Consider the following 26,765-nt stretch of genomic DNA (forward strand, 5'->3'; position numbering starts at 1 on the left):
GCAACTGCCGCCCAGGAGCGCCTGCCGGGCCCCGATAAAGCCGCGGCCGCTGCCGGCGGGGCTCGAGCACCTCCTCAGCCGCCGCCACCGCCTCCTCGGGCCCGCCCGGCCCGGCCCGGCCGCCGCCTCCCGCCCCTCGCTCCGCCCCGGCCGCGGCCCGACCCAGCGGGAGGAAGATGGCGGCGCTCATCCCCCTCAGCCAGCAGGTACCGGGGCTGCCGGGGACGCGCGGCCCTCCGCACCGGCGGCCGGGCGGGCGCGGGGAGCGGCAGCGGGGCTGCGTCGCAGCCGGGCGCAGCCGGGCTGGAATTGCCGCTGGGTACAGGCCCTGTGCCGGGAGGGGCTCGGCCCGCGGGGAATAAGGCTCGGGGCGCGGCGGGGAGCGGGACCCGGGCGGGGCAAGGGCGGCGAGCGGCCCCCGCCGTGCCCCGGGACCGCGGTGCGCGGTGCTGGGGGGGCCGCAAGCTGCGCCGCCGCCCTCCCCTCATGGAGGCCCTGGAGCTGCGTCCCTGGGGAGGGGCTGAGGGTCTCCTGGCGCTTCCCCACCCCGAGGCGCCGGGATTACCGTGGGCCGGGGGTTTGGAGGGGACAGGGCTGGTGCTCCGCACGTCAGCCCGTTTCCCTGGTGGTAGCGGGGGTGATGCCGCCGGGAAGTGCTGAGCTGTTGTGGCGGGGTGCCGTGACCGGGTGGGGAGCGGGGACACCGGCAAGGGGCTGAGGGGTGAGCGGGAGGTGCTCGCCTGTCAGGAGGAGGAGAAGCTTCTGCAGGGCAGGGACAGGGCGCCTGTCCTGACCCCTGGGAGAGGCTGTGCCCAGCTCTGGTTGAATGCTCGGGATCCCTTGGTTGATTTCTGTTGTTACAAGTTTTTTTTTATTTGATTTCTCACCCAAATAATTCAAGCCTAAGCAGTGTGATCGCTGTTTATTATTTTCTATAGCCATGTGAAAAGAGTCAGTGTACTTATTTATATCCCACTACCTTCAACGTCTTAAAACCAAAACTGTTTTCTATACTGTGCCTAGGCCAGTCAGGCATTCTGAATGACTCCTATTAGTAGTTCAGACTATTTAAATATATCAATTTCCTTTTAATAAAGATCTTTGAGTTGTGATACTCTAAAAATTTATCTCTCAGTGGAGTTATGTGATGCTTGGATAACATAACTTGCTGTGTGTCTTACTAAGAACGTGTACTGCTGTTTAGTAAGAGTCCTCATTATCATTGGTTTGATTAAGTGAACATATTCAGAAACATCTGAAAACATCCGTGTGGACACAAACTGTTACCAGAAAATTTCAAGTGATTAATGTGGTGCAAAATATGTATGTCATATATAAACTCTGGATGTGAAAGGGTTTGTAGTTGTGAAATTCTATAATACATTGGTAAAAATCAAATAATTATCAAATGCTTACTCTAGAAATCCAGTTGCTCTAGTTTAAATTCTCATTGATCTTTGAGTCTGGAATCAATGGTATTAATGTTATGTTTAGGGGGACTAAGACCACATTCTGTAAACATATCAGTTATTTTTATATAGTATTTTCCAACTAATTCACTGGAAGCATTGTAGTTCTAAGACTTGTTTTCATATATTGAACTGTCAAGACTAATCTAGCTGTAAACAGAATTTCCTTTAAGGTAATAGACTTCCTCTTCTAATAGCCTCAGTTTTGTGATTACTAAGGACATGTGTGTTAATTAGAGTAAATGCCAGAAATGGAATTAGACAGGATAGGAGAGGGTATGTGTGTTGTAACATGGAGGCATGTCCACTCAGAAAGCGGTGAAATAAGATGCCAGCATTTAAAGAGCTGCAAAGAGTTTGGGTCATTCAAGCAGCTTAAAATATTTTCCCATTAATCATTTATCATTATCATAATAATACTTTATTTAAAGTAATTAATGTGATCCAGAGATCCTTGTGACCCGGAGATGACTTCAGGAACGAGAATTAATTGATGTTCTGGTGGCAGGTGCTTGCTCGTGCCTTTTTGCCAGACCTGCACTGAGTCATTGGTCAGAAAGGCTGAATCTTGGTAAAATTCTGCAAGTAGAGAATTGATCTTGAGGTGCTTTTCAGCAGTGCTTGGGTGAATCATTTGCTGTAGAAGAAATTTCACAGCATTGACTTGGAGCAATATCCGTGCATGTGCACTGTGTACCACAGGGTGTGCAGGCTCAAGACTTCTAAACTTCTAAACAAAAAATCAAATTGGAGGTTAAACAACAAGGTGCTAGGGCTCTGAAGGGTCTGTTTGGGAGGTGGTTTAAAGCATTGGTCAGAGGTGATGTTTTGGGGAGTATAGAGCAGGGGTGGATAAACTCTTGGTCAAACTGAACCTCTCTAACAGGTTATGCTTTGACATCATCAACAGTGCACTCTTTGAAATTTTTGTCTCTGCCACTGTTGACAGTCATGGGTTGGTCCTTCGTGAGCAGATGTCACCAAATGACAGAATCCTCTTGGGTGATGGTGATGTCATCACGTGTAGTGATGGGTAGATAGATGTCCCGTTTTCGGCTGTTTGGAGGGCCTGGAAAGGCCCGGGGTGGCCTTGGGACAGCCCGCGTATCAAAGGACGAGAAGAGGCTTCAGTTCTTCTTTCGGTCTCTATGTTTATTAATTGTTTATCTAAAAGATTTTCTTTCGGCCCGACAGAGCTCTGCTCAGCAGCCAGCCATGAGCACACTGTGCTGCCCTCCGGGCGGTCACCTATCTTTATACCCAAAGTTACGTGTACAATATTTATCATTTTTCCCCAATACCTTTCCCCCTTATTGTCCGGTGCACTTTTAGTAATGACCAATCCCAAAGTGCCACCATCACCACAGAAGATGGAGGAGAAGAAGAAGAAGAAGAAGGACAGGACATGCCCCAATTCCTCCATCTTACTTCTCTAAACCCCCCTGTACAGAAATCCTAAACCCTGTGTCTCACCCTCTAATTAACCAATCCCTTCACCATTCACCCCGGTGGAATCCTCCTATCCTCATACAGGTGTCGTCTCCTGTGTAGGATCAAAGTCCAGCCACCAGACACTTCTGGAACATTCCAGGACTCCCGAGCCCCCCAAGGGTGGTCTCGGTGACTCGGCACCTCAGTCCTGAGGTGCTGAGATCCCACAGATAGAGAGCTCTGCTATTTTTATCACTTGAACCCATTTTGTCTGGTCTGCTTCATCACAGAGATGCAGTCGTTTAGGTAAATCGCTCAGAAAGGCTGAATCTTTTTAAAATTCTCCAAGTCGAGAATTGATCTTGAGGTGCTTTTCAGCAGCGCTTGAGGTGAATAATTTACTGTAGAAGAAATTTCACAGCATTGAAGCCCATCACCCTGGCTTCCTGCCACCTCTGCCAGGTGAGGCAGCTCCATGTCGTGGCTGACAATATCAAATGGGGGTGACAGGAGTGGCTGGTGATGGGATGAGATCGTTCAGTCCTGCTGCTGGAGCAGTTTGCTGTGTATCTTGGTGCCAATCCAGTCTCTGCATGCTCTAGGTCACTCACTGCATCACTTAGAGGAGCTTGTAGTTGGTGGTTGACTCTTGTCTGAGCTTTCTGATAAACAAGAGGTGCATAGTTTGGTGATGGTTGGCTGAAAACATGGTTTTATTCAGAGTGGAACAGGCTATTTCCTACTTCCACCTTTTCTCTGAGTGATGTGTTTCCTGCTTGGGCAGGAACACAATGCTTCTATGTGCTGATGGTTTACATGCCGGCACAAAGAACAGTCAGATTTATGAGTGATGTTTGCAGCATCCTCCTGAAATCCTGTCTGCCATCAGGGAGAGCGAGAGCTTCCACAGGGTGCTGATGCTGGAAAATGCAGCAGATTATTTTGTTGATGGATATAAGTGAAGCACATTTAAGATGCTTAGGAAACTGTTCTGAAAATGCAGGATTTTTCTATTCAAGTAGAGCTGTAATCTTTAAAGAGTCAGTGTTTGCTTGTGCTCTGCTCAGTTATAATGGATAGCTCCTTAAATGAAGGTTTAGCCTGTTTATTGTACACAAGAAGGTTCTCTTGGTGTAAAATAAAATTTTCTCTTTCATTATGTTCCTGCCTTCCTTCCTCTCAGAGTAAGCAGAACATCTGGAAATCCCTGAGGATAACAAGGAAGAAGGTGGCATTTGGGAGGGGACACAGCAGTGGTGGGGTTTAGTGTGAAATTCTCCTTTTCAGGTGCCTGACTGCTGTCCTGGAGGTGCAGAGTGCTTATCCCAGGCAGCTTTTGTGACATCTCTGTGTTTTGCTCATTCCCATCTTTATTGAGTTGGTTTGTTGCTTTCTTTTTAAGGCCTCTGAGTGCTCTAAGGACTGACCTGGCTTTGACCAGTTTGGTTTTGCTGTTGGCATTGAGGCTGAGGAGAGCAGGGTGGGATAACCTGCCCAGGGTTAGAACTCCCATGGCAACGGTAGGAGATGTGTGAGAAAATGGGTTTTGGGGCCTTTTCTGCATCTTTTGGCATTCCAGCTGCCATTTGCTTGGAATGTCAGCAAGAGGAACTGGGATCTGCTTGTTTAGGACTCTGAAAAGGCAGGACTGCAGTGGTTACACCAAGTTGAAATCCTCCAAAAGCATTGTCAGGGAATTGTGAAAGTTGTTAATTTGCCATTCATTTAATATATATATATATATTTGAGGTTTTTTTTTTTTTTTGGTTGGTTGGTTTGGTTTTTTTCTTCGCTCCATTTCAGTTTAAGATCCCAGTCTTGAAAATGAGTTACCACAGGCACTGTGTGTGTGTATAATTGTCTGCTGAAAATGTTCTATAAGGATGTAAATGCTGCAGTAGGTAGTTAGATAAGCATCGTGTTGAAAGGTGGACCTTTGTTATCAGTCCCTCTCATACTGAGATCTGAAATACTTCAGCAAATAATTCAAAGCTGTTCTTCAAAACCTTATCCCTATGTAGGGTCACTAAGTAAAACTGAGGAGAGGTGGGAATCCTGATGAATGAGAAGTTCTGAGAGATGGCAGTGGTCTGTGGTCTTGGTGGATCGCTGTTATCCACACTTTAATTTCAGGTGTCCCTTTTGTAACACAGCAAATTAACACACTATTTTTGGTTCTCAATAAAAGTGATGCCCAAAGTGCTATACATTTCTTCTCCTGTCAATTCTGATTGTTGTTTATTCTGTTTTCTAACTTGTGTTTCAGTTTTCTACGGGGAATCCAATATATGAAACATATTACAAACAGGTATGTTCTTTACAAGAAGTAAAAAATAAAGTGCAGTTTCTTCTTCCCCAAGATTTCCTTCTCTTTCATTTCCCCATTGCAGTGCTAAAACTGTGTGAATTCTGAGTGGTGATGCAGTTTCTGTAACTCCTTTTGACCTAGAGGCAAGATTGCATTTCTTAAATCTGCTTTCACAACAGCCATGTTTCAATTAAATGTTCATTTTTCTCTTTCAGGTAGATCCAACATACACAGGGAGAGTTGGGGCAAGTGAAGCTGCTCTGTTTCTTAAAAAATCTGGTCTCTCTGATATCATCCTTGGAAAAGTAAGTTGAAGGAATTGGATAAAGCAGTGCTTGTCTTTACACTTCTTTTAAGTGAAAGGAAAAATTTAAAAAGAAAATTTGGTTTTTGTGTAACATTTTTGTTGTTAACTCGACAATTCAGTAACATTGTTTGTCATTACTTGAAAGCTGAATGAACACTTTAAGACATACAGTAGGAACTGTTGAGCTGAGTTTTCTTTGAAATTCACAGCAGCTTTTATTTTGTATCTCCACAGATATGGGATTTGGCTGACCCAGAGGGTAAAGGATACTTAGATAAACAGGTAAATAAAATGTTCATGTAGACTTCCTGTATTGCCTTTCCCAGATTAACCTTGTTTCTATCAAGCCCTGGTACCATTAGTAGTTATCTTTATCTTTTTCAGGGTTGAGTTTTGTTTACAAGATGAGTTTTCTCCCCAGTTTTTATTTACAAGATGAGTTTTCTCCCCAGTTTTTATTTACAAGATGAGTTTTTTCCCCTGCTCATATCCAAGTGTATTACTCAGTGAGGCTGCAGGAGAAGTTTGGTTCTAATTTTCTGTATCTCTTTTGTTTTGTAAATAATTGGTGTGTGTACTGTGTAGGCACACAGTCACTGAGTCACAAATGAAAACTAAGATTTGATTTTAGAAAATTTTTGTGCGTCAAAAAATTCAGCATTTTTTGCTAAAAATGGCTTGGAATGCTAAATAGCAAGTTACAAATTAACTGTTTCAAAACATAACTAATTTTTAAGAAAAACTGTTGTGTTTTAATTAGGAGACAGTTTTTATGAAGAACTAACTTTATTTCCTGTTACTGTAAAATTTTTCCGGACTCATCCTTAAAAACAAAGGGGTGATTGCCATTATGGGGCTGTACTTGTGGGGTTTTCTTTTTCCTGAGTTGCACGTATACAGGTGTTATTAAAAATGGGAAGTGGGTTATTTTCTGTGATTGAAACTGGCTTTTAATAGCACAATATTTTGTAGGGTTTCTACGTCGCGTTGCGCCTCGTGGCGTGTGCACAGAACGGCCACGATGTGAACCTGAGCAGCCTCAATTTGACTGTGCCACCTCCTAAATTTGTAAGTAAAATCCACTTGAGTGCAGGTATGTGTTGTGTGAGGATTAAGGCTTCAGCTGGAGCATTGGAATAATCTCATTTTTCATAAATGTCCTGTCATGCTGAGTGACAAGAAACCAGCCCCTTCCTGAACTGCAAAACCAGAGTGAGTTTAAGTCTGGTCAGCTTGGTCAGGAAGCTGATGTGGCTAAACTGTGGCTAAACTGTTAATTCATTAAAAAAAAAAAGGAAACAAAAAAATGATTATTTTGGGGCTGGCTCAACAGGAATGAGCAGTAAAAGGCATTGCTGCAGCTTTGCCCTGCCCCAGCTGCTGCAGAACCTCTGTGGTTTGTGTTGGTTCTGTGTTTGGGCACTGGATGTCCTTACTCAAGTGCTCCAATGCTATAAAATTCTATAATTTCTATTTAGGTACATGTGCAGCCTATTTTCCTCATTGTAGTTAAGCTTCATGTCTATAACCATCTCCAACTTAGTGCAATTAATAAGTACTAGAGGCAGAAGTATGGATATTTATCTATTTATATAAATGTATATATATAAAAATAAACCATTTTCTCATTTTTAGCATGACAGTAGCAGTCCTTTAATGATCACACCACCCTCAACAGAGACTCACTGGGCTGTTAGGGTAAGTGTAAAAGAAAACACATTCCATCCATTTTTTAGAACTAAATATTTTTCTTGTGTGTAATTTTCCCAGTGAGAGAATTTTATATCAAATGCATTTTTCTTTTCAGAAGTCCTCCCTTTCTGTGCAAACCTGTGCACAATAGAGAACACCAAGGTGTAGTTTTAGATTTGCAATAAGTATTAAACAACCCTTTGACAACCTCTGGTGGGATGTTTTTAAGAAAATGAATTTTAATTTTCTGCTTGGATTTCTTCCAGAATCTTACAATTAGGCACTTTGTTTGTATAAAGGAACCCCACTGGGAACAGTAAAGTGTTTCACCACATCCAGTCTGAACTGTTAATTTAAAGCTTGAGTTACTACTTTTTAATTAGTATTCAATGATACAAGCAATAGATATAATTTGGAAAAAGTAGCTTTGGATGCATATGTGGGGATATTTATATTTCGGTAATTTTCAACTCCAAACATTTCCAAAAGGTAGAAATTGAATAAAAAAACTTGTAGTTATATGTACTTTAAAGTGGGAGGAATAAGTTTTAGTTCTATAGAGTTTATCAAAATTACTTTAAAAAAGAAGCACACCTTGTCTGCTGCATGGTAAAATCTTCTTTAGATTTAGGAGCCTAATTTCAAAGCTTTCTCTAAATACAATACAGTGGCACTTGCAAGAAAGCTTGGGAATTTAAGATGAATTACTGACCAGTCTCAATTTCTTACAAGATCTCATTTTCATTACTCACACACACACACTTTTTTACTTATTCAGACTATTTCTTACCAACTAGGTGGAAGAAAAAGCAAAGTTTGATGGTATTTTTGAAAGCCTTTTGCCAGTAAATGGTTTACTTTCAGGAGACAAAGTAAAACCAGTACTGATGAATTCAAAGCTACCTCTTGATATCCTTGGAAGGGTAAGTAAGTTGTTTAGATTGAGCTAGTCTCTGTTTAGCTTCTCATAATTGCAATGTTGAAAATGTAATTTATCAACAGAGATCAGGTTTTGGCTGAGATTTTGCATCATGTGCTTGCTATAAAGCAGGAACATTAAGACTCTGAAGTCTTCCACTTAGAAATAAGAGTAAGAGTTGTAATTTCAACCCTAGAGTAGATTGACTTCATTGTCTCTCTATTCATTTGCAAGTGGAAATTTGATTTTGGTTGTTTAAAAACGAGAAAAAGCTTTCCTGAATCATAATAGCTGTTAGGACATTAGATTCTGCTGTTTTGTCATTTTAACAAATATGAGTTATTAGATATACCATTAAATCCATCCTCTGTTTGTACAGGAAAATTCCTTAAAACATCCTCCTTTATTCATAGTGCAAATTGTCAGCTTGGTTTTTCTTTCATGTTTATTTATAAATACTTTCAAGGTCTGAGTTTTGTCCATCCATTGTATATTTACAAGGGAAGCAGACCTTAAAATATTTTTCTGCCTCCATTAAAACCACATTCTTTAATGCTTTGCAAATTGATATTTTTGAGTACAATCTGTGTCAGAGTTCTACCTGCATTACATACTTTTATCTCTTCAGGAAGAAGTGCCTCTTGCTCTGTATTATCTACAAAATCTAAGTATGATTTGTTTTAATTCTGTACTTGAGTATTGAGAAGTCTTGAAAGGCTTTGGATTTTATCTTGTTACTGTCACAATAGAAATTCAGGAAGCTTTTGCCTCTTCCAGAAAAATCTGTGGACAAGATAAGGCACTGAGAAAATGGACAAAGGACTAATCAAGGAGCTTAAATTTGTCAAGGGTCCAATGATAAAGCAGAGTTTTCACAACTGAGCCTCAAGTTTTGGCTTTTTGAGGACTCCACTGTCCCCAGGTCATATTGAAGATTAAACAGTGCTGTGCTGGAGTTCACAGAGTTTTGGATCTCTCTAAATCTTCTGCAAGTTTCATTGACTGTGCCTCACCTGATAATGAACTAAATTAAGCATTGATAAATGCTTAAATTCTCTCCAACAGGAAATTCAGGGGGGCAGAGGGAGTTGCACATAGTTTTAGTTTTTAGCAGAAAACCCTAATCATCTGGAAATGGAATAGGAATTAGAGATGAATTGAATTTTCTGTTGAATTTTCTTGCTAGGAATTGGAATGATCTGCTAGCCCACACCCTCTGGGCAGTTCTGAAAGCCACCTCTGAGTGCTTTTACTCTGCTTGATGACTCTGTCATTGCATCATAGAATGATGAAAAACCTGCCTGAGTTGCAGCCAGAATTTGTTAGAGCCAGTGTTGATTCATGTGGCCAGAAAACTCTAATCCAGTCTGTTTCATCAGAGAATTTTTGGATAGGTGGTATAACTAATATGATCTTCACCAAAATCTCTGAGGAGTCTTTAGAGGGCATGTTGATACAATGAATACATAAATATTATTGGTCTGCAAATCATTTTTTAATCTTAATTGCTGTAGGTCTGGGATCTCAGTGATATTGATAAAGATGGTCACCTGGACAAGGATGAATTTGCTGTGGTAGGTTGCTTTAAATTCTCAATTCACTGTCTGGTGTGTTGAAGCAAATAACTCATTTCTTTCTCAAGAGCTTTGCAGCTTTCTGTGCTACAGGCAGCTGTTCTAATCTAAATTGTTCACATGGAGCCATTTAATGACCTTCCTCAAGTCCACCCATTGACTCTTGCCTGTGTCCAGATTAAACTTGTTGGAATTACATTCAAAATTAATTGCTCTGGTTTACATTTCTAGTCTTACTGTCTTTGTTTTACTAATATGTAAATGACTGACGCAGGAAAATCTTGTTGCTTTTTTCTAATAACTGTGAATGTTATCTGACCTTTTTGCCTTTGCAGGCAATGCATTTGGTTTATAGAGCTCTTGAGAAAGAGTCAGTTCCTTCCCAATTGCCCCCTTCTCTCATACCACCTTCTAAAAGAAAGAAGAGCTCAGTCTTCCCTGGAGCAGTCCCTGTTCTCCCTGCGAGCCCTCCCCCAAAGGACAGCCTGCGTTCCACCCCATCCCATGGCAGTGGCACCAGCCTGAACAGCATCGGCAGCTTGTCCCCCAAGCACAGCATCAAACCAGCACAGGTACCCGTCTTCCTTGGTTATTTTTGTACATTTGTGTGTTTGTAGGAAAAATAAATCCATTTTTTAATTTGGGAGCTTGTCTCCCAAGCACAGCATCAAACCAGCACAGGTACCTGTCTTCCCTTCTTATTTTTGTACATTTGTGTGTTTGTAAGCTGTAGGAAAAATAAATCCATTTTTAAATTTGGGAGCTTGTCTCCCAAGCACAGCATCAAACCAGCACAGGTACCCGTCTTCCCTTCTTATTTTTGTACATTTGTGTGTTTGGAAGCTGTAGGAAAAATAAATAAATTAACCAGCACAGGTACCCGTCTTCCTTGTTTATTTTTATACATTTGTGTGTTTGTAGGAAAAATAAATCCATTTTTTAATTTGGGAGCTTGTCTCCCAAGCACAGCATCAAACCAGCACAGGTCTTCCCTTCTTATTTTTGTACATTTGTGTATTTGTAAGCTGTAGGAAAAATAAATGTATTTTTAAATTTGGGAGCTTGTCTCCCAAGCACAGCATCAAACCAGCACAGGTACCCGTCTTCCTTGGTTATTTTTGTACATTTGTGTGTCTGTAAGTTGTAGGAAAAATAAATACATTTTTAATTTGGGAGCTTGTCTCCCAAGCACAGCATCAAACCAGCACAGGTACCCGTCTTCCTTGTTTATTTTTATACATTTGTAAGCTGTAGGAAAAATAAATAAATTTTTTAATTTGAGAGCTTGTCTCCCAAGCACAGCATCAAACCAGCACAGGTCTTCCCTTCTTATTTTTGTACATTTGTGTGTATGTAAGCTGTAGGAAAAATAAATATATTTTTAAATTTGGGAGCTTGTCTCCCAAGCACAGCATCAAACCAGCACAGGTACCCGTCTTCCTTGGTTATTTTTGTACATTTGTGTGTTTGTAGGAAAAATAAATCCATTTTTAAATTTGGGAGCTTGTCTCCCAAGCACAGCATTATACCCTTATTTTTGTACATTTGTGTGTTTGGAAGCTGTAGGAAAAATAAATCCATTTTTAAATTTGGGAGCTTGTCTCCCAAGCACAGCATCAAACCAGCACAGGTCTTCCCTTCTTATTTTTGTACATTTGTGTGTTTGTAGGAAAAATAATTCCATTTTTTAATTTGAGAGCTTGTCTCCCAAGCACAGCATCAAACCAGCACAGGTACCTGTCTTCCTTGGTTATTTTTGTACATTTGTGTGTTTGTAGGAAAAATAAATCCATTTTTTAATTTGGGAGCTCGTCTCCCAAGCACAGCATCAAACCAGCACAGGTACCTGTCTTCCCTTCTTATTTTTGTACATTTGTGTGTTTGTAGGAAAAATAAATAGATTTTTTAATTTGGGAGCTTGTCTCCCAAGCACAGCATCAAACCAGCACAGGTACCCGTCTTCCTTGGTTATTTTTGTACATTTGTGTGTTTGTAAGCTGTAGGAAAAATAAATCCATTTTTAAATTTGGGAGCTTGTCTCCCAAGCACAGCATCAAACCAGCACAGGTACCCGTCTTCCTTGTTTATTTTTGTACATTTGTGTGTTTGTAGGAAAAATAAATCCATTTTTAAATTTGGGAGCTTGTCTCCCAAGCACAGCATCAAACCAGCACAGGTACCTGTCTTGTACCTGTCTTCCCTTCTTATTTTTGTACATTTGTGTATTTGTAAGCTGTAGGAAAAATAAATCCATTTTTAAATTTGGGAGCTTGTCTCCCAAGCACAGCATTATACCAGCACAGGTCTTCCCTTCTTATTTTTGTACATTTGTGTGTTTGTAAGCTGTAGGAAAAATAAATCCATTTTTTAATTTGGGAGCTTGTCTCCCAAGCACAGCATCAAACCAGCACAGGTACCTGTCTTCCTTGTTTATTTTTGTACATTTGTGTATTTGTAAGCTGTAGGAAAAATAAATCCATTTTTTGATTTCTGCCTCGTGTGTTTGGGTGGAGAGGGTGAAATGAGAATGGTGAGACTTGGAAGAACATTGGGTGAGTTTTAATCAGTGACCACGAGGTAGAAAATCTTAGGGGGAATTTTCACTTTATGTAGGAAGTGGAACCATAGAAAGGTTTTGTTTGTATATCTGCTTTAATGCCAAAGAAATCATTAATCTGCTTCTAAATCTCCTGCTATTAGTGTGAGGACTTTATATGCCTAATTGGGTCTGTATTTCCAAAGAATTAATGCCTTTCAACTGATGAATAGCTGTTTATCAGTGTTTTTATTCAGATAAAAAGTGTGAAGTTAAAACATGCAGTGAAAAGAGTTGTTTACTAGTCAGACTGGAGTATGCAAGATGTTCAACACATCCAGCTCTGGATAATGTCATTTATCCTCAGTGTGTTCACACAGACTATTTCTGTTCTTTTGAAATGCCAACCTTTGTTTTGCAGCCAGCTGTTAATTGGGTGGTACCAGTGTCTGAAAAAGTGAGATATGATGAGATTTTCCTAAAAACAGACACAGACATGGATGGCTTTGTGAGTGGCCAAGAAGTAAAGGACATTTTTATGCATTCAGGTCTATCCCAGAGTCTCCTAGCACATATATGGTAAGAATTCTGTACTTTTGTAGCTTGCTGATCTGGGAACTCAGATTCAGAATGTGATCCTAACATTAAAAAGACACCAGAAACAAACAAAAAAACCCAATTTCTTTTACTTGTCCACATACTGTAATGTGTGGACTATATGGAAAATTAAGGGAGAAATAAATACTCCCTTTGCTTTTCTGGGAGGGGGGGCAATAGGTCAGTCTGTGAATTGTGGTTTTCTTTTGAAGTTCTAGTGCTCTAAATATTTTCTCAGACTAACACTACTCTGTTCAGTTAAATATATGTAATATATTTATATTTTAATATATAAATTATTATATATTTATAATTTATAATATAATATATAATTATTATATATTTATATTTTAATATATAAATAATATATAAATATATGTAATAAAATCCTGCCCTGTTTATGGAAATCTGACTAGAGTAAGCTGTGATGAGGATGAACCAAAAAGAAATTAGGTGTATATATGTATTTCAGGCTTTTATATAGGGCAGAAATAAGATTTTCTTGTTTGTATGATTTATTTTTTTTTCTTGTTTGTATGATTTATTTTTAATCAGGTCTTTGGCAGACACGAGACAGATGGGAAAGCTCAGCAAAGACCAGTTTGCACTGGCCATGTATCTCATTCAGCAGAAGGTCAGCAAAGGGATTGATCCTCCACAAGTGTTAACTCCAGATATGATCCCTCCCTCAGACAGAAACACACCCATCCAGGTAAGGCAGCAGTTTTTTGATACACTGAATTTATGTGCTTTAAAAGTAATGAACTTTGAGTATGAATTTTGTGGAGTTTTTTTTTTTTTAAGTATCATGTTAAAGAATAGCCAATATTTTTTTTTATCTCCTCTTATAAAATTCATTGAACATTTGAAAATATAGCTAATTTTTAAACAACCAAGACAGTAAGTAAAGAAAAATGCAGTAAAATATTTAATAAACCAAGGAGTAATAATGCTGGAAAAAATGTAGCATAAAGAATAATCCTTTGTCATACAGAAGATTGAGTCAGGGAACTTGTAACAGCAAATATTAAAAGCTGGTTGAGCAGCATGTCCCTTTGATCAGCACCATATTACTCCTATGGAAATACAAAATTTTTTAATGGCTAAATGAGGAGTGATGGCTTCTTAGTTTCTGGGATTCATTCTTTGTAGCAGTCCACAATCCTGAATCCATCAGTGCTAATACCATTTTACTGACCCTGCTTTGTTCCTTTCCTTGATAAATGCCAGCTCTTCTGAAACTGAATTAAAGAAATACTTCTGTCATGTCATACATTCACCTTTTCTATCAATTCTACTGTGTTTTTCTTTACTTTTATTTGCTTTCCCTAACCAGAAACCTTTGGAACTCTAAATATATTTTAATTATTGCTATTGCTATGATCCTCCTAAGGTTTTTTCCTATATCCTTTTCCTATAGACTCTGTCAGGTTACTTGACCCCTGTAGGAACTGAGATCTCAGCACTAACAGAAATGCGGCGTGTGAGTAATCGCAGTGTCCAAAGGAATGCACATTTCTCATGGATGCTTTTTGGAACTTCAGAAAAGTTTTTCTTTCTGTACCTTTGCCTGTCTTTGCTCTTGAGTTCTGTGCCACGTGCTCTTGGTGTGGTGATCATGTCACAGCAATGGGAAGTGCCCAGCCCTGGCTGCCAGCCTGGTGATGTTCCTTCCTTCCTTCAGCAACTGGAGATGCATTATCTGGCAGGGAATTCCTGGCACAGGCAGCTCAGTGCTGCTGAAATTCCTCCTGGATTAGTTCTGTGCAGCTGTGGCCAGTAAATACATCATGCTGGTCTTGGCTTGCTGCTTGGGTTCTTGTTTATTTTTTAATGTTAATAAAGCCAAGCTTTCTGTGGTTATCACAGCAGTCTCAAAGTGAGTGAAGCAGGCAAACTCTGCATTCTTCTTTTTGAAATGCTGTATAAAAATTTTAGGTCTCTTGGTTTGTCAGACTAGCAGTGAGTTCAGTGCTGCAGTCTTTGCTCAGTTGTGGTGAGCTTTTCATCCTTTTTATAATAACAATAACAACCAGTTTTGTACCTAATGCTGACATCCTTCCTTAACTTACCTAGACTACAGGGAATGCCCTTGGTGTCTTCCCTGATCTCTGCTTGAATAAATGTAGAAACAACCCACAGGAAATGGGGTATAATTGCAGAAATTGCCATCTAGAAGAATGGACTTACAATCTGATTTCATTAAGTCCACTGTAAACCTTACTGTTGACTACAGCAGAACTAAGTTTTAGGTTTTGAATTTTAATTCTACCAATTCTGCAATTTCCTCGTTGGTGCTGTGCCTGTCCTTTCATTGCTGTGTGTTCAACTGTCCTGTCTGTTCAACAGGCACATCAAAAATTCTCCTATCTCATGAGTAGAACTGTGGGGCATGTTCCTTGCTTGTTACAGAATAATTTGATGTCTCTTATGGAATTTTGCAAATGCAAATCATGAGGATTTTGTGTCCTGCCTTTGTTAAAGGAAGAGCTTCTGTTGCTACTTCACATTTTAATAGATTTTCATTTTTAACAGGATAGTGCAAGTTCTGTTGGATCAGGAGAATTTACAGGGGTGAAGGAGCTGGATGATATCAGCCAAGAAATTGCACAGCTACAGAGGTAATTGTTGGGGACTGAGTAAGTCTGTAGTACTGATGTGTCACTTTATTTTCTCTTTGTCATTTTGTCATTATTTATTGCTTTAATTAGTGATTAATTTCCTAGTGGTACCCTACTGGTCTATCAGGTGACTTCAGAAAAGATTCATGATGGGCACAAATGGCATTTTTCAAAGAATAATTGATGCCTATGCACCTTTTCTCCTTTAAAGAATACATGAGAATACAGGCTGGCATTTTTGTCTGCATGGTGTTTCCAGAATAATATTTAATTGATTTTTTGCATGTGTGTTGTGTTATTTAACTAATCATAAATACATATTCTTGTTTGTCTGACAGAGAAAAATATTCTCTGGAGCAGGACATTAGGGAAAAGGAAGAATCAATCAGACAGAAAACCAATGAAGTTCAGGTAAAAACTGTTTTTCTTCAGTAGTTTTCATGTTAATCTAAGTAATATGCAGCAATTTAGCATTTTTTCTGTCATTCTTTCTTTCTTGGGATTTTCCTCTAACTAGCAGAAAAATATTTATTTTACTGTTCTCCATCAGAAATGTTTTCATCTGATGCTGGCTAATATAAGCATAGTATATGTGAACAGTTTAATGGCTTTTTTATTAGTGTTTAACTAACATGTAATTTAGGAAATCAATGTTTGGAGAGTTTTGATAATTAGGATAACTCAATGCACTGTGCTCTGTGTCACAGTCCCTTTTCCTTGTTATGAGCAGTGATTTATTTCCTGATGTCTGACACAAGTTCCTGCAGAAACAAACAGGCCAGTGCAGGGTGTAGCCTATATGATACAGAAAATATTCTGAATTTTGTTAAGTTCTTTGTCTGTGGCTGATGCTTCCTTAAGAGAACAGCTAAATATGAATTACCAATTGTGGAATTTTCTTTAGGAGCTGCAAAATGATTTAGATAGGGAAACAAGTAACTTGCAAGAGCTGGAGGCTCAAAAACAAGATGCCCAAGACCGCCTGGATGAGATGGACCAGCAGAAAGCCAAACTGAAAGATATGCTGAATGATGTGAGGCAGAAATGCCAGGAAGAAACCCAGGTGGTAAGTGAATGTTAATTTTGGACCAGCTCAAGAGTAAAATGTCTTTTGTTGAGGGAAATTCTATTTATTTAATGAATAAACTTTGTTTTTACCATAAATAGCAATTTTTACACAAATACAGAGGTCCAAGACAGGATTTTGCCATCCTTAATACCTTAATAAAGGTCATAAAAGAAAGGTTGAACCTGATGATGTCCAGGGGTCCCTTTCCATAGGAATTGTTTTTCTGAGAATATATTAAATATTTATTCAGCCTAATAAAGCAGTTGAAAATCAGTAATCCTAACCCATGAGCCAATCCATGGCAGTGGTGCTGGTTTTGATCACTCTGAATTTCATCAGGATTGAGTTTTTTCAGGTGGATGCAATTGCCAATGTTACCTTAAGGTAGAAACTTCCTGTGTAAAGAAGTCACAGAAAAAAGTGTATAAGGAAGGTTTTAAACAACTCGGTAATTTTAACTCTTAAAATCAACATTAAACTACTTGTTCAGAATTTGGTCTCATTCAAATATTTAAGGTGAACATCTAGGAAACAGCTTTTGATTACCTTTATAAGTAGTGGGATATTTCTCTGATTTAAAATGTATTTCTAGGTTTTATTGAATGTGCTTTTATCAAGGATTTTGTGCCATGTATTTCTTCATATTAAGTTCTAAAGATTTTCCTTAGTCAATGATAGGTTGCTCTGCCACTTTCTATTACTTATTGCAAATTCACCATTTAATAACTCCCATTTATTCCAAATTTCACTCTGACTTTTCTACTGTGTTGTTTCAGATCTCATCACTAAAAATGCAGATTCAGTCTCAGGAATCAGATTTAAAATTACAGGAAGATGACCTTAATAGAGCAAAAGCAGAACTGAATCGCCTGCAGCAAGAAGAGACTCAGCTGGAGCAGAGTATCCAGGCTGGAAAAGTGCAGCTTGAAACAATAATCAAATCTTTAAAATCAACCCAGGAAGAAATAAACCAGGTATTCACTGTGCTTTATATAAATTTTTTCTTCTTGAAATGAGTTGAAAAATTATTTTTCAGAGGAGGAAAAAGTCCTGGTTCATGAAATAAGCCTGGTGTTTAGTAGGTAAATTCCTGGTTTGAGTTAGGAAGGTTTCAATTCTGTTGGGGATAAAATGCAACTGTCAGGCACCAGTGTTTAAGGGACTGTAAAAATGACAATGTTCTTAACTTAAAAATGACAGTGTTCATGCTAAAACGTTTTTCCCTCCCAGGCAAGAAGTAAACTCTCTCAGCTGCAAGAGAGCCATCAGGAGATGAATAAGAGCATTGAGGAATACAATGAAGCTCTCAATGGGATTCATGGTGGGAGTCTGACAAATTTAGCAGACATGAGTGAAGGCCTTGGGCAGACAGAAAGAAGCAATTATGGAGCTGTGGTAAAAAAAATAATTGTTATTTAATATATTTTACACTAATTAAGCTTCTGATTTGCACCTTATCTGAGGTATTGTTTAGCTGGTCTTGTGGATTTGTAACCTGTCACATGCTCAATCTCAGGACAGAGGTGGGGCTTTATTTCCAGTTTAGTGTTTCATTTTTTCTTCTCCAGTTTATCAAGGTGAAACCTTCTTTTGCTGTAAATTTTCCTTTATCATGTATTTCCTTCTTATTTCCAAAGGAAGCTTTATAAATTTCTGCTTTATATTGAGCTATATTTATTACACATCTCATATTCCCTTTCTGAGAGGATGGTTCTCTTTTGCTTAAATAATTTCATCATCATCTTTCTCATTTATTATGTTTTTATTTAATCAGCATTTTTTTTCCCAAATCATAAAATCTTTCAAGTTCTTAAACATTTTTCAAGTAAATTTCTTTTGGGTATCTAATGTTGATTTGGGTGTTAAACATTCCTCTAAAACACAAGAATTTTATTTTGTTTTTTAAGCCTGTTTTAAATGTGACAAGATAAAAGTTGCACACTTGCTTACACATCTATGTGGCCCTTCCTCATTATGGAATCATGTTTACTGTTGTAAGCACAGAATTTGCTGTGGGTTTAGTATGAAATTGAATATATAATGTGTTAGTAAATATTTACTAGCCATTGTTTTTACAGAGCAAGTGTAAAGTACTGCATAAAGGCAGCAAATTGCTCAAAAGAAGAACAATGTAGATAAAAACAGTAAATTGAGAAATGTACTAAAAGTCTTAAAACACTTCAGTGCTTAGTTTCTGTGCTTGCATGCCTTGCATAAATATATTTAATTTCCAGTGAAAACTTCCAGATGTTTTCTTGCAAAACTTAGGAGTTACTGGCAGAAAACACCAGTCTAAGTTCATAGCAATTTTTTTTTAAACCATTGTGCCACTTTCCTGTTTCTCAATTCTTCCTTCCTCTTCCTTCTCTCCCCACCTCCCTCCCGCTGTTCTGAGAAGTATCAATTAGAATATTTTAATTTACATTTGGTAAAGGGATGAAAGAAATCCTGGCTCTTTTCTGCTGTTGGGGGCAGTGTGAGTGGGTAATTATTTCTGAATATTCCTTACATTGGAATGGCTTCCAGTGTCCCTGGAATTCTGCTGGGCAGGTGCTGTTTGCACTTGGGGTTTCAGCAGAGACCTCCAACAAGACCCAAGCCAGGGATATCATTCAAATGAATGAAAAAGTTTCATAACTTCACTTTGCTGCTTGTTCATGCAGGGTATTTTCTACAACTTGCCAAATGTAGATTTGGCCTCTGCTGAGAAAGCTCTGGTCATCAAAATGTTGGGGTGACTCTTCCTGCATGAAGTGTTTTGTCATGGGAATTCAGCATTTGGAGCTTTAAGCTCAAAGATGAGTTAACAAGAAGCAATCCAGTATCTGACTACTCAATAGTAATTTGTTGTATTTGTAGTCCACAGATTATTTTTGTATCCTTTTTAAATTAGGTCTTACCTGAGCCATAATGGCAGAGAAGAATTTTTTGTTAATGTGATGTTTGGGGTTGGTTTGCTTTTGTTATTTAAGTATTTGAGAGTTGAATATATTAATATGGGCAACAGTTTAACATTTAATTGCTATTTATACTGTTATTTTTTGGTGTTCTGTGTAGCCTTGGGGTACACATTCCCTGCTGCTGTGTAATTACTTCTACTTAAAAGTCACAGATTCAGAAATTTCTTTAGGAAGTAATTGTAAAGACTCTTCAACAGGAACCAAGATAGCATGCAATTTCTGCTTAATGGGTAACTGGGCATTTTTATTTTTATCATGACAAGCTGTTGTGATGTTTCTCCTCTTAATTTTTAGGATGATCCATTTAAGAATAAAGCCTTGATGTTTACCAATAACACACAAGAATTGCATACAGACCCATTCCAGTCAGAAGATCCTTTCAAATCTGATCCATTTAAGGGAGCAGACCCCTTCAAAGGCAGTAAGTGACAAGTGCTTATCTAGGCCCTTGAAGGTCAATTGTTGAGTAAATTATATTTTCACAAACTTATCTTGCTAAATAGTAGATAAAACAAATTGTTTTTCTCTTCTGCACAGGTGACCCATTCCAGCATGACCCTTTTGCAGAGCAGCCACCTGCTCCAGCAGGTAATAGAACTTTTTAATGACAGGACAGGTGTGGTATAAACAATTTGTAGCAAAACACAAAGATTTCCAAGCACAGAGGAAGCAAAAAGGTTTCCCTGGCTTCAGATTTTTGGTTTAAAAGTGTGGGAGCATAGAAACCCAACAGGGTGTGCATTCAGAATCAATATGTTTAATGAGAAGTGTGTAATTTATTTGAAAGCTCCATATAACACGTTCAAACTTAGTAAATACCCTCTGTGCAGAGGTCTCTGGAAGTCTATCAGATTTATCAAAACATTGTGTTTGTGTAAGAAAAATTGTATCAGTGAGTGTGAGGTCAAATATAAAATATTCTTTATAGACACACCAGTGCTACACTGAATTTACCTTTTCCTTCTAGATCCCTTTGGGGGAGATCCATTCAAGGAAAGTGACCCATTTCGTAGTTCTGCCCCTGAGGATTTCTTCAAGAAACAGGTGAAGAGTGACCCATTTACCTCAGATCCATTCACAAAAACCCCCACTTTGCCCTCAAAGGTCAGTAATTTTTAAATCTACACTTAATAGATTTTTTTTACTATAGACAGGCTTGTTGTCTGAAAGCTAAAAGGAGTGAAATAACACAAAATACTTTTTTCCTAACTGATGAAAAATTGAATTGTAACTATGGCTATAACAAGTGTGTTCTGTGCAGTCCCTCCACTGTGCTGAGGGCTCAGGAATTCTTTAGCCAGAGCAGCTCCTCCATCTCATTCATGACCTGATTGCAGAAATCTTTGGGATGGAGGGAATGCTGGGAATCAGTGGGTGCTGCTGCTTTGAAATTCCCAACAGAGAGGAAAAATATCCACCTAAAAGTACCCTCATGGTGAATGGAACCAGAGAGAACACTGCTGATTGCCTAAACAATCCATGCTTGCATTTTAAGAATACAATCTGTGGGAAGTCAGCTTTTATTTAAGTACAATCCTATACTGCAAGGCAAACTGACTTGTCAAACTGAAAAGCAGCTGTAAAAATCATCTGTTTAAAAAGAAGCAGTATACAGACTTTGAATTATTAATAATATAAATGCATGACCTGAATATTCTGTCTGTTGCTTAAAGACTTAAATGCAATTAGCCAAATGCACTAATAATGTAAATTTCATATAATGAGTTGATTTTATCCTGCTCTGTCTACTGAATAGAGTGATCTGAAACTGGAAACTATTTGTCTTAAAGCAAGAGATTTTGATAGGCATGAAATGGTAAGTGCACAACCCAGCAGAAAAATAATTATTTCTATATCTGTTCTTATTTAGCCTGACCCTTTTGAAAGCACTGATCCTTTTACGTCTTCCAGTATCTCTTCAAAAGGTCCAGGTAAGAAATAAACATTTTATAATGAGGTATTTTTTTTATGAAAGAAGAATCAAATATAAGAGTTGAGAATAAAGAATCTCGTGAACCATTGGCAAAAATGTCATGGTCTTGTGACAGTTCATGAGGGCTGTCTTTGTGGCACTGTGGGTTGTTTTCTTCTCATATTTTATGAGACATTATGTCACTGTTTTCTTCTCATATTTTCCAAACAACTGGTAAAAAACCTTTTGTTTTGTGGAATTCTCTTTGAACATCACATGGCAATGTGTGTTTCCATGACCTGCCTAGTTTTGTGCTGCATTGGCACCACTAAGCATTTCTTGTAATTCTTAAGTATTATTCAAAATAATTTTTTTTTTTTTCTGCATATCTGTTCCAGATCCATTTGGAACACTGGATCCATTTGGAAGTGGTGCTTTCAGTGGTGGTGAGGGATTTGCAGACTTCAGTCAGATGTCAAAGGTAAAGGTTAAAAGGAAAGCAACTGTCCTTTTAAAAATCTATGTACAGACACTTTCTAAAGGACTGTGATATTATTCTAACCTTTTAGCTGACAGTCTGATTTTGTTAATTTTCTTCCAGTCAGCCTCACCAGCTATATAGCAAAGAATTTTCCAGCCATGTCAGATATGGCAAAGTCTTACTTAGACTGGTAGATTCAGCAGGGATAATTAAATTTTTCACAAATATTTTCAATTACCAGATCAGGAAAATTAATTAACTTCTAGTTTTAACTTGTAAGAAGAGGTAGTTGTTGCAGATATTAATATATTTCAGTGTCCAGCCTTCATCTAAGTCCTGGAATTTGCTTCTTGGTTACTTCATAGTAAGTATCCTACCTTAAAATCATTAATGTTGGATAAGGCCTCTAAGATTGAGTCCAAATTTTAACAAAATACTTTGCTACTAAATAAATGTAACCTAACCTTACTCCACTCTTAACAGTCAGTCAGTCTCTCCCATGTTTTAAGTGTACAATTTCTGTTCATTTTAAATAGCAGATGAAGAAAAAGCTTCAGGACACACATGAAAAAAAATGGATAATTGGAAAGGCCTTGGTCTGGTTTCCTGAGGTGGAGTTTGAATTTAGTTAACTCAGTGGCCAACTCCTTACATTAGTTCTGCAGTAACACTTGGACACTGTGGAGTAAATGTTAAAAATAAAATAGGTTCTCATTTCACTTTGACTAATTACATTTCTTGGTGGTTGTTTTTCCTCTTCTAATTTTTACTATTTTGGGGAGTTGAATATATTTATATATATTCTATATATATATATTCTATAAGCTCTCCACTAGATGGCAGCAGCCTTCACCAGTAGCCATGGCTGGTTGAGGTAGAAATTGTAGCAAAGGTTTAACTGCAATTTTTACTTTTTTCCCAAAACTCTTTCTTCATTTCACAATGATAAATTTCCCTGCATGGCACAATCCTTTTGTGCTTCTTAATCACTAGGAGAGTCCTTTAGAAAAGCTGGAAGATTTAAACACATGCGTTTGGATATTCCCTAAAGTTTTGATTAAAAAGTCAAATACCTATGTGTAAGATCATAAAAGTTTGGAATAAAGTTTTCCCTTCTGCACTGTTTTTCCAGGTTCTGTCATGGTTCTGTTTATCAGAGTGAAGATCAGGCTGTGGTATTACTGTTCATTGCCAAATAGTAAAAAGTCAAGTTTTACTTCCTTTTATTTCCTCATCAACTTTTTTTGCTAGGGCTAAAAGTTCTAGAAGTACTTAAATGATTAAAAGCATAAAGTCTCTGAATATTTATGGAATCTTAGCCTCCTACACCACTTAAAATTCTGTACATCTGCCCTCAAGATTTGAAGTTAATGCTTTTACTTGACTTAAACTGTAGCTTCATGAAACCACAGGTGTTCTCCAGTGTGCTTACATCCCTTTTCTTTTCTTTTTTTCTCGTGTAGTCAGTACCTTCAGACCCCTTTGCCTCCTCTTTTGGAGGGGCAGGATTCCCAGATGACCCTTTCAAAAGCAAATCAGACACACCAGCATTACCACCCAAGAAAAATATCCCTCCACGACCCAAGCCACCCAGTGGTAAGGAGGTTTTCTTCTTTTAAAAGCTTCTTTCAATTTGCAGTGTATTGCTGGATACAATAACTTGACAGTCTACTGTCTGTCTTATATTTCCATGGAGGAAGATGTGAAGTTTTTGGTAAATTGACAAAATGATCAGTAAACCTGACTGAAACTCTTCAAAGTGGAAAACAGGTGATGGGAGTGCTATTACAGAGCTATAAAATCACATGTGCAGGAAAAAAACAGGGGAAAAACCCCTGTATTTTCTAAGTAGGAAACATATAAGAATAGTAAATGGCATCTTTAAAATAAAAAGGTTTGTTTTTATATAGTAATATAAATTCAGGATTTATTTCTATGTTTGCCAGAGAATATAGTGAATGCAAAAAGTTTAAATAGTCTTAAAAAAACCTCTAGATAATTCTCAGAAGAAACAGAGACAGCAGGGTGTCCCAAAAACCAAAATGCTGGCTCCAGCTGCATTGTAGCTGAGCAGCAAGGCAGTATGGCTATGGCTGCATCTTTATCTGGGTTTGATGTTCTTCCTGAGGCTTCTGCCACAAGATCAGGGTACACAGACCTGTCCTGATCTGCCTGTCCAGGCAGCATCATTCTTGCATTTGCACATTACTGTGTGAATTAAACAGAAAACACTTTCTGAATATATATGGCTGTCATGGTTTGAGCCTGGCACAGAGCCAGTGCCCCCATGAAAATGCCCTCACCCTGGTGTCTGCTGTGAGATGTGACCAGGAATAAGCAAAACAGGCTTTAGCTTAAACATAAAGAACACTTTATTACCTAAACTACAGGAAAATAGGGAAACCCCACTGGCTACACCAGGTGTCAGTATCAAACTCCGAACATCCATTGGTTTGACCACAGCATCCCAGAATTCCCACTTCTTCCTGGTCAAACCACCACAATGGCTTTGTTCCTGCTTCGAGTCCATTGTTTATGGAAATCTGGGAGATATAGAAATCTCATGAATTAAAAATAAGATCTCTCTCAGTGGAGCTTCAATTTCTGTTCTCCCTGCAGTTGTTTTCAAGACATTCAGCTACCACTGAAACTGTTTAAAGAACTGAAGCCATGTAGTTTCAAGTCTCCTTTTAACAACAATGGTTGAGTTCAGTTGATATCAAGAGGGAACTTTCAGTTGACTCAAAAAAAAAAAAACAAACCCAGAAGCTAGATGCTGCTTATAGATAATCACAGAATTTTTCACTAAACACATTGATCATCTTGTATTTATATATCCACAGACAGTATTAGGAAGCATAGAACAAAAAGAACAGATCCATCTTTAATGTCTCCTGCAGTGTGTGGGTTCTCTGCCTTTCTGCTGGTGCATTTTGGAGCAGAGCAGGCAGCCAGTTTGTGACAGCTTTTGTTGATCTGGCTGGTTATGCAAACCAGTTATTCTAGAACAAACTCCTTGGATAATGTGAAAAGTGCTTGCTTCTTACCTTAATGTCATTACCTATCCCATAAATTGATCCGAGATGTGAAGGATTCCATTTCACACAATAGACTTACAAGCAGACCATTGCAGCAGTATTAGTTTGTTCCTGTTGCTGTGATTTTATTGCTTAAGAGATTATGGTGCACCCAAAAACCCTGAAAGCAACAAATGAGAGGATTTTATAGGTGAGTATGCATGTAAAGTTGTCAGGAAATGCTCTAGGATTGTGAAAAAGCCTTTGAAGCAGTTTGTTCTATGCTTGCTTTCTGTATTTTCTACTATTTTCTACTACTCTACTAATGAGCTTTCAGTAATTTAAAAAAACCCCCACGTAATATATCATGTTGACAAATATCCATCACAAGGACAGACATGAATAAAAGGAGAACTAGAAATGCTGAAGGGAATCTTATTTCACATTGTGAATGATGTTTTCAAGGAAAGAATGCAAATGGCCATCTTTTAAAAAAAAATATCTACACAATATATTTTAGAGTTAACAGGGCCTATATAAAGTTGGATGATTCCAATAAATACTAGATATACCCATGTAATCTCTTAGATGTGGTTTCTTTCTATTTCTTGTTAGAAAAATGATTTACTCTTAGCAAATGCAGTGAAATAGTAGCAGGAAAGGTGAGTACTGACTCACCTACATGAGGATTTTGGGGTTTCTGTGTCCTCATTCCCTCTTTTGTACATACTGAGAAATTTGGGGAATATTCAGCTGTATTAATATTTTTTATTTAGACATGTGCACTCAGCCTTTAATCAGTTGGTTAAAATTGGTTTAAGTGTGCCTCTTCCCCCCTTCTAGGGAGATACAGTATTTGTGAGATTCCACGCTCTACCAAAAATGTTGTTATGATAAAATAGGCTAAGGGAGGAAACAACAGGGTTTTTTTTTAAAGCAAATGAGCCTCGTGTGTTTATGCAGTTCTACTCCTCCCTTCCTTCCACAACTAAGGCAATCTTCAGTGGTTACTTAAAGCATGAGAAATTATATGGTAATATAGTGTGATTGTAGCAAGAGATACGGGCATCAAATGTGTGTTAGGGTGCCTCAGCAAACAAACAACAGGCACAAAGCTTCCGTTGTTTCTTACCTTTCTTATTGGTCTCTTTAATTAAAAACAAGTAAGTGATAAAGATCTTGCTGAAGGATGAATAAACACTAATTATTATCAGACAAACCTGTAATTTGCCTTTCTGTTCCATGCTTGTACTCTTTTTAGTAAAACTGTTCTTTCTGTTGGCGGGGGGGTTAATATTGAAAAACACTTTTGTGGTTTGGTTGCATTTTGGTAGGCAGGTGCAAAAAGCTCTGAAAGGAAACTTTACTTGTCCTCAAACCTCTGCACTCAAGTAGAAAATATAAATACTTTTGCAGAGCGTTGGAAGCTGATTTCCCAGGCTTTTGATAGTGGAAACTAAACAGGATCCACCAGAGATTGTTCCTGATTAGCCCTGATTAGGTGCTTTTCTTTATGTGAAGCTTTTGCATGTGACATGCAAACATTGTGTGATATCCCATTGGGATGTCCTGGACCAAAGTGTGCCACAGTTCTCACTTTGCCCATGGGTCTCTCTTTTTTTTTTAATCCAGATGAATGAGGAGTTTGACATCAAGTCTCATTCCTTCATCAAAACAAAGAGCAAACCCTTGCAGCTGAGCACAGGATCAGGAAAACACTTAAAACCATGGCATGTCCTGAGTTGGAAGGGACCCAAAAGGATCCAAAGTGCTGGCCCTGCACAGGATACCCCAACAATCTCACCCTCTGAAAGGCTGCAAGCATTGTGCAAGCACTTGTTGAGCTCTGCCAGCCTTTAGGCCGTGATCCCT

General features: G+C 38.5%; 1 protein-coding gene across 3 annotated transcripts in view; it reads left to right on the plus strand.

The window, feature by feature from the left end:
* Window positions 1-86: 86 nt before the first annotated feature.
* Window positions 87-26,765, plus strand: part of EPS15L1 (epidermal growth factor receptor pathway substrate 15 like 1) — a 48,812-nt gene continuing 22,133 nt past the window's right edge. Inside the window, exons 1-23 of one of the 3 annotated variants that reach the window (XM_064734513.1) lie at window positions 87-206; window positions 5,167-5,208; window positions 5,424-5,513; window positions 5,750-5,797; window positions 6,488-6,583; window positions 7,151-7,213; window positions 8,005-8,130; window positions 9,641-9,700; window positions 10,036-10,272; window positions 12,658-12,815; window positions 13,389-13,545; window positions 14,254-14,316; window positions 15,369-15,454; window positions 15,793-15,865; window positions 16,359-16,520; window positions 17,300-17,497; window positions 17,754-17,918; window positions 19,778-19,904; window positions 20,021-20,071; window positions 20,451-20,587; window positions 21,354-21,414; window positions 21,794-21,876; window positions 23,340-23,472. In XM_064734513.1, the coding sequence (XP_064590583.1) occupies window positions 177-206; window positions 5,167-5,208; window positions 5,424-5,513; window positions 5,750-5,797; window positions 6,488-6,583; window positions 7,151-7,213; window positions 8,005-8,130; window positions 9,641-9,700; window positions 10,036-10,272; window positions 12,658-12,815; window positions 13,389-13,545; window positions 14,254-14,316; window positions 15,369-15,454; window positions 15,793-15,865; window positions 16,359-16,520; window positions 17,300-17,497; window positions 17,754-17,918; window positions 19,778-19,904; window positions 20,021-20,071; window positions 20,451-20,587; window positions 21,354-21,414; window positions 21,794-21,876; window positions 23,340-23,472 (2,446 nt within the window). In that variant the 5' untranslated portion in view covers window positions 87-176. The remainder of the gene's footprint in view (window positions 207-5,166; window positions 5,209-5,423; window positions 5,514-5,749; window positions 5,798-6,487; window positions 6,584-7,150; window positions 7,214-8,004; window positions 8,131-9,640; window positions 9,701-10,035; window positions 10,273-12,657; window positions 12,816-13,388; window positions 13,546-14,253; window positions 14,317-15,368; window positions 15,455-15,792; window positions 15,866-16,358; window positions 16,521-17,299; window positions 17,498-17,753; window positions 17,919-19,777; window positions 19,905-20,020; window positions 20,072-20,450; window positions 20,588-21,353; window positions 21,415-21,793; window positions 21,877-23,339; window positions 23,473-26,765) is intronic. The other 2 variants (XM_064734514.1, XM_064734515.1) reach the window with 2 other exon arrangements.

Source organism: Zonotrichia leucophrys, chromosome 28 (genome assembly GCF_028769735.1).
Source record: "Zonotrichia leucophrys gambelii isolate GWCS_2022_RI chromosome 28, RI_Zleu_2.0, whole genome shotgun sequence".
Classification (NCBI taxonomy): domain Eukaryota; kingdom Metazoa; phylum Chordata; class Aves; order Passeriformes; family Passerellidae; genus Zonotrichia; species Zonotrichia leucophrys.